Source organism: Coffea eugenioides, chromosome 3, assembly GCF_003713205.1.
Source record: "Coffea eugenioides isolate CCC68of chromosome 3, Ceug_1.0, whole genome shotgun sequence".
NCBI lineage: Eukaryota > Viridiplantae > Streptophyta > Magnoliopsida > Gentianales > Rubiaceae > Coffea > Coffea eugenioides.
Window position 1 is genome coordinate 42,432,706 of NC_040037.1, and position 7,824 is coordinate 42,440,529.

At 39.9% G+C, this 7,824-nt stretch overlaps 1 protein-coding gene across 1 annotated transcript; it reads left to right on the plus strand.

Annotated features, from left to right (window-relative positions):
* The first annotated feature begins 2,592 nt into the window (after nt 1–2,592).
* LOC113766671 (protein FAR1-RELATED SEQUENCE 5-like) lies at nt 2,593–4,869 on the plus strand. The gene has a single exon (XM_027310835.1). It carries the CDS (start codon nt 2,593–2,595, stop codon nt 4,867–4,869), a length of 2,277 nt encoding a protein of 758 aa, XP_027166636.1.
* The last annotated feature ends 2,955 nt before the right edge of the window (nt 4,870–7,824 follow it).

Consider the following 7,824-nt stretch of genomic DNA (forward strand, 5'->3'; position numbering starts at 1 on the left):
ACTTCTGGAAAGTGAATATTGGCCTTATTTGTTCTTAGGTACGGAGAAAGGTGTTGCAACTTCGACAGCTTGCCCAACCTTTCATTGAACTATCTATTGGTGAAGGGATTTCTAGCATGATTCTTGGCAACCCTTTGGACCTCTTCACAAGAAATATCCTATTTCTTTTCTTAATTGCTTGGGGTTGACTACTAAATGTAAGGTTGCAAAGCTTATCAGGACTGATAATTGGAAATGGCCTCAAGGAAGAAGCTTTAGCCTACAGGTGCAGGAGTTCAAAATGCTATCCCTTTCTCTATGTTACAACACTTGCATAAAGAGGATCATGCCAATTGGTTAGCATCTTCTACTGGTGACTTCACTGTCAAATCTACAATGGAGAAGATATTTGCTTTTGGTATCAAAGTGAGACGGTACAAGCTAGTATGGGGCAGAGGGATATACTCCTAAATTTGCTTTTATTTTTTGGCTGGCTATTCAAGGAAAACTGTTGACCAAGGACAGATTGGTTAGTTGGCATATAGCCGTATACAGAATGTTTCCCCTCTTTTTGTTCTTTGTGGTGAGCATGATGAATCTATAGACCATTTGTTTTTCAAAGATGATTTCTCTCACTGTGTTTGGGACAAAGTGCAGAGAATGTGTATGCTTTATAGGAGGGTTATGAGTTGGCAAATGGAAGTAGATTGTGATAGGGGAGACACACCTCGAGAGAGTGTACCAAAGAATCCAATATGTAAGTCATGAATCCAATTCTAATTCTAAAGATTAGGTAATTCCTGTAGTGCATTCACAAAGTTGGAAGATACGTGTGGAAAGCAGATAATATGGCAAAGAAGCCTCCACGTTGCAACCTGACAAGTACGAACCCGAAAGGGAATAATTCCAGAAAAGGAAGTGATAACCTATAACCGCGGTTTGGACATTGGAAATGTAGCGTACTGCACAAGCTGGAAATGCATTGGGGTGAAACGGAATTAACATAAATATAATGGGCTAAGGAGTAAAAATAAACCCGTAACTTTATTAAAACAACCCCAATTTTCAACTCTTTCGTCCATAATAACAACGGAATAACCCATTTTCGTTGAATACAAATGTTAGCGATTGCACAATATCATATTTAAATGCATTTTTGAATAAAGAGCCAACTCTTTACGGCTTTCCTGGACTACAACTAAAGATTAAATCCATTGTGAGGACCATTATTATATTCAAACGTGTGTCTCAGTTCAAAAGTTTCATCTCCCCTTGGCTTTTTTTCATTACAACAACATAATACCCAAGGTGCCATAAAGACAGACTGATTTATCGGATAAAATGTAATTAAACCCGTTGGTGAGTAAAAGACCAGCTGTTTGTGCCTTTCAACCATTACAATGACAGAGTACCCAACGTGCCTTAAATACAAATGTTGGGTTATGGGATAAAATGTAGTTAAAACGGTTGTCTTATAAACGACCAGCTCTTTACGGCTTTCGTCCATCAGACAGTTAGGAGAACCCAATTTCCTTGAAAAAAAAATAATTTATCGGAAAGCATAAAAATTAACACGCCGGTGTCGGTTCTGTTGTATAAAACACCGAAGACGAAGCGTAAGCGGTACTAAACAAAGCCATGGTGGGGCCACCGAAGAGGAAGCATATTAGGTACTAAACACAGAGCCATGTTGGGGCCCGCGGTGATGCGTGTGTTTGAAGACAGGTGGCGAGGTCGGAATGGTAGGCAAAAATTTGGTAAAGAGGTGGTGTCTACTGGCGTAAATTCAGGCGCAGGCGGTGACGGTAGATACATCTGAGGAAGGCCCTTCCGAAGCTGTGGTGACAGACTGCAGCGGCGTGGAACAGAAGCAGAGAAATCAAAGGTGAGTACTTTTGTCCACAACTTTGAAAAATGGATTAGAATAACGAGTAAAGTACGTCTAGTAGGGTGATTTCTACAGTTCTTGTAAGAGGCAATGATAGAGGAATAAGGAATACGAAATACGGGGTGTAAGACCCTGCGTCTTCGAACAAAGATGAAACGAAACCGGGATATTATCGTAGTTTGTTTGTGCACCGAGCTTTGTGTACGTACGTAAGAAATGTTGGTCCTCTAATTTGTATTAAATTGTGTAAAGGAAATTAAGCAGAAATGAGTGAAGACGTGAAGAAGACGTTGTAACAGGACTAAAGTCTTAAAACAGAGTGATTTGGATGGCCGTGTGGACATGGATAATGGCCCCCATACTGCATTGCGAATGCTTATGTGAAAAGAATTAAAGAAACACACAGTAGAGGTTGAGTTTGTGGGTGTTAATGAAAATGCATGTCGATAGTGGTATTTTATGCTAAAGGTTGATATAATTGCATCAGCCACACTTATAAAAACTGTGTATATGAATGTGAGAGTAATGTTTATCGGGTGCATTTTGTGAAAGTTGTGAGGTAAAGTATGGTTTGTTAACTGAAATGATCGTGTATATATGTTTTGTTCCATTAGTAGACGAGCAGTATTTATGTTACAAACGAAAGCATATGGGGAGGCTGAAAAGAAAATGTTAAGCGACCATGGTTAGAAAAAACATTGAACAACCACACAGGGGTTGTAACTATGGGGCAGGATGGGGCGCTTAAAACTCAACTCATGACATGGTGCAGGAAACAGAGAATTAATCAAATGGCGTTGGATGTTTGCGGCAGGTTAAGGTCATTTGACCTTAACCAAGAACCTGAGTGTGACCGAGACACATTCATTGAAGAAAGCGGTGGTTCAATAGGAGGACACGAAGATGAGGAGGCAGATGAATTGGTGGGCGCAATAGGCGTGGATGACGTAATGAAATTAACATTTGACACGGAAGAAGAAGCTGGGGAATTCTATAATTTGTATGCGAAACTAAGCGGATTTGGGATTCGTAAAAGTAATGCCAAACGAGATGCAGATGGCATTTCAAGATTTAGAAAATGGGTATGTTGCTGTGAAGGTTACAGGAATGAAAAGTGGTTTAATTATGAAGACCGGAAAAGAGAAGCAAAACCAATCACAAGAACCGGGTGTGGGGCTTGCTTTCGCGTGAAATATGACATAGAATCGGTAAAGTATGTGGTGACACGTTTCATTATGGAGCACAATCACCCGCTGGCATCAGAGGCAAGTGTGCAACACATTAGGTCGCATAGAAAAGTGAGCGATGCAGAATATGCGCAGGCAAAAAGTCTAAAGTTGGTTGGGGCCAGAATATGCCAGATAATGAAACATTTTGTTATCAAAGCCGGAGGGTATAGTAACGTGGGATTTTGCATTAAGGATTTGTATAACCGAATGGACGAGGAACGTAGAAAAGATATTTTTAATGGCGATGCAGAAGGGGCACTTGGGTTCTTGGCAGCGAAGAAGGATGCCGATGACATGTTCTTTTATAAATATCATGTAGATAACGAAGGAAGATTGGCAATGTTGTTTTGGGCAGATTCTAAATCTCGTGCGGACTTCAGTGTATTTGGAGATGTATTGGTGTTTGATACAACATACAAAACAAATAAATACCGCAAGCCACTAGTTGTACTTGCAGGGGTAAACAACCATTTGAACAGTACTGTTTTTGGCTGTGCACTGCTATCAGATGAGAGGATTGAAACATATGAATGGGTGCTAAGTACATTTGTAGAGGCTATGAAAGGTAGAAAGCCAGTAGCAGTGATGACAGATGGGGACAGTGCAATGAGAAGAGCTATAAAGAATCTTCTCCCGGATGCTTGTCACAGGCTATGTTCGTGGCACTTGCATAGAAATGCACGGAGTAATATTCGCTGCGAGGAGTTTAATAACAGGTTCTATAACCTGATGGCGAGAAAGTGTAGCACTCTTGAGTTTGAGGATCGGTGGGCTAGGTTGGTTAATGAATGTGGGGTGGTAGAGAATGAGTGGGTGAAGAAATTGTACCGTAGGAGAAGGTTATGGGCAGAGGCCTATTTACGCGGTCATTTTTTTGCAGGTATGAGAAGTACTCAAAGGTGTGAGAAAATGAATGCTTTTTTGAACGAGTACTTGAATGAAAAAATGCGACTATATGAATTCGTTAGAAGTTTTGATTTGGCAATAGCATGGCTTCGACATACCGAGAGCAAAGCAGTTCACACAAGCGAAAACACAAAACCAGTCTTAACCACAATCCTGCCCGAATTAGAGGGGAGCGCAGCGGAGGTGTTTACAAGGAATGTGTTCTTCATGGTGAGGAAGCATTTGAACAGGCAAGGACTTCTAATTTCTGAGGGCTGGAGCGAGGATGGAGGGAATCGTACATATTATTACTCGAAATATGGTGGACACGAAATAAGTTGGAGGGTGGATTATGATAGGTCAATGGAGAAGCTAATCTGCTCTTGCATGAAATTCGAGTCAAAGGGGATTCCTTGTGCTCACATGTTTCGCGTGATGGTGGTAGAAGGAATGAACAGGATCCCAGAAGCATGCATTTCGAAGCGGTGGACAAAGGGAGTTCACTGTAGTAATAATGGAATGAAAGAATTTGTTGCAGACGAACAGCTGACACAAATGGCCAGATATGGCACTTTAAAGTCCAGCTGTAATACTATGTGTTACTATGCCTCCTACATGGATGATGCGTTTAATGACCTGCAACAGATGTTTGACAAGCATTCTGTGGACCTAAAGGAGAAGTGGATTGATAGGGGATATGGGGGAGATGGATTTGCAATGGATTCAAGAGTGAGGAACGATAGAAGTAGAAGAACATTCGGGCTGTTAGATCCTAGGGTGTCCCGGTGTAAAGGTGATCACAAGCATGCAGAAGCAAAGAAGAAAAGAAAGTGTGGTCATTGCAGGTACTATCGGAATTGCATACGTAGTTATACAGTAGTTAATTGATAAAATACATGAAGTGGACAGCGAAGGTAATAATGAAGAAGTGGGTATTTTTCGTTCTTATTAACAACAGTAATAAATAAACACATAATTAAAAGTGCATACAAAGTATACAAAGTTATTGGCAATGCAAGAAAGTTGAAGTGGTGTAATGTTAGCACTGTGCTCGGTTAACGTGATTACTTGCAGTCACAAATGATTTGACATGTGATATATGGGTTGAATATTGCAGGCAGGCCACAACCAACGAACATGCCCATACAAAAAGAATTCGCACAACACAGCAGTTGATGATGATTATATGAAAAACTGTTTGGATGACTCGCTGGAAAAATCATTTGAAATTGGTACGGGCTGGAGAGACTCAGGCGAATGGAGAGGACAAGCATTTGTACCACAACCATTCGGTAGCTGATAGAGTGCAATTTATTCGGTCTTCTCACGTGCTTTTCCTATTTATTTGGACTAAATACTGCACTAATCGGTGGATTTTACTATGATTTTGTGTTCTATGCGAATTGCAGCATTTAGGGGCAAAAGGAGCTGGAAAATTAACTTTTGAAGCTTTCCTGTCAGTTAGACGTGGGCACGCCTAAGTATGATGTCCAAAGCCGGATTTGCGGGATTGTTGGCCACGTGCAAACTTCCAAATATTTGGAGATTCCTTCGCGGGTGACAATTCTGGAACAATGCTGACTTAGCCAATTTGCACGTGAAGAGTCATTTGGCAGCAAGACTTCAATTGGGATTTAAATTGATTGGGTTCCTTCTTTGACTAAACGTGCTGGCCCACAAAAGCAGGAAGACTACTGGGTCTCTTTTGGAGACAGCCGCACGAGGACTCTATAAATACAATCCCTTCGCTGGCTCTCTCTCTCTCTGCAGAAACAAGTTTTAGTTTAGGCTTTTAGCATAGTTTTAGTTTTTCTTTTCTTAGTTCTTTTGCATGGTTGTTCTCCATTAATGGAGGACTAACCTCTCAATTCTAGTCAAGGGGACAACTGAAGACTTGGTTCAACAATTACTGTGAGATCGAATTTATTTTAATTGTTTCCTCCATTTATTGGTATTCATATGTTTCCTGCTTTTAATTGTTATAGCTCTTGTGTATGATTGATTAGTGCGCAATAATTAATTATTCATATAGGCTATTTTGCTAAATAGAGGTAATTGAATCCGTAATTGTTCGTTATCCCTATCTCAGTAGCAACTGGCGTAATTGGGTTTATGTCAGGGGAACATACGATCTAATTTAAACAAACCCTCGTAGCGTGTTTGTTAATTAGGATTGGGCCTTTCTAATTATTAATGCAAACCAGAAATTAAATCCTACGGTCGTACCTAGGGTTGTTTTTGGGTTAGGGAAATAGTTAACGGTCGTACCTTAGCTATCGATAAATTAAGGAAGGGTTGGTTGTTTAGCGCGTGCGAGGCAACTAGAACCAATCTATTAGTAAATGTTGGAATTACCTCTGAATCAATGATCAGTTGCATGAACCATTTTCGAAGTATACCCTTGGCTAAAGTTTCTCTTAGTTATTTCTTTTAATTAATTATTTTCTGCATTTAATTTATTTAGTTGTCGTTTAATCCCAAAACCCCCTATTAATCTTGACTTGAAAAGAAATAAATTTCTCGCCAGTCCCTGAGGAGACGACCCTGCTTACCACTGTCTACTAAGTTAGTAAATTCAGTTAAATAATTAATTCAAGTATATCGGATTAAGCAAACTCTTCGGGAACAGGGTGAATCAAGTAACCCATTGCACACCTAGAGTCCCTGCTCCAGTACTCGAATTGATTATTGACTGCTTTATGTGGTAGTTAGGTTTTATTTATTATTATTGCACAGGTTCGGCACCTGTCAATTTTTGGCGCCGTTGTCGGGGACTGGTGGTAGGATTAATTGTGTTTCTGTTTTTAGTTTCATATTGTTTTTATTTATTTTTTATTTATTTTTTCTCTTATTTTTTTTTATATATAAGTTATGGCTTCTAACACTCATATTTGGTGATGATGAGCTGGATTTTGGTTTCCTCGGGGAAGGCGTGAGACTAGTTTTTTTTTGTCTAAGTTTTGCAGTATAATAGAGGCCAGTAGAAACTCTCTTAGATGAAGAATGGCTGCTGGCAACACGTGTAAAATTTGGTTTTTCCAGGGATCAGTGCAATTCCCATATGCCGAATTACAGATAATTGAGTTGTCCCCACTCAATGAATTATGTGAGATTTTTTCCAGACCCTGGCCTCATCATGGTACTAACTCTAAGTCCAAACGGGTATGATCATAGGATGGTGGGATAACTCCAGTTATGATTATACAACAGGGCCAATGAATTTTCAGCAGCCAATGAATTTTCAGCAGTATGAGTCTCAAGAACCATCATCCGTGTCAGGTATGTCTCTTGAAGAGATGATAGAATTACTAGCTGCTAATGTATCTCGAATTCAGCAGGAGACACAAAGGATGGGTGAAGAGATGAAAGAAGCAAGGCGTGAATGGGCATTTGAAACGAGCAAATTGATTTCTCCAGTTTATGAAGAATTGCCCTCACCGGCTATTATCGACCATGAGGAAGATGAGAGTGCAATTATTCTGACAAATGACATGGTACTGCAAGAGTCTCAAGAAGAAGAATCTAAAGATGCAGTTGAAAAGAAAGATGAAGAGCAAGAATTAAGACCCCAACATCAAATGGTTCAAGTGAATGAATCCAGTGAACAATCTCCAAATGCGGTGACATCTCCTCCACTCCTTGATCAATATTTTCCTGACTCTCATTCTTTAATTCCTGTTAGTGAGATTGATTTTATTATACCAGACGATTTTGAATTTCATGCCAGGAATAAGTTAAGAGTCATGATGGCAAAATATTTCGAACCAATAAGTGCTCGTGATGGAGGAGTGGGTGAAGATTTAAGATCATCACTTGTTTGTTTGGCGCCATCTACTAATCCAT

Excerpts from the sequence above, each read along its gene's own strand:
- LOC113766671 (XM_027310835.1), top strand. The coding sequence starts at position 2,593 with ATGGGGCAGGATGGGGCGCTTAAAACTCAACTCATGACATGGTGCAGG.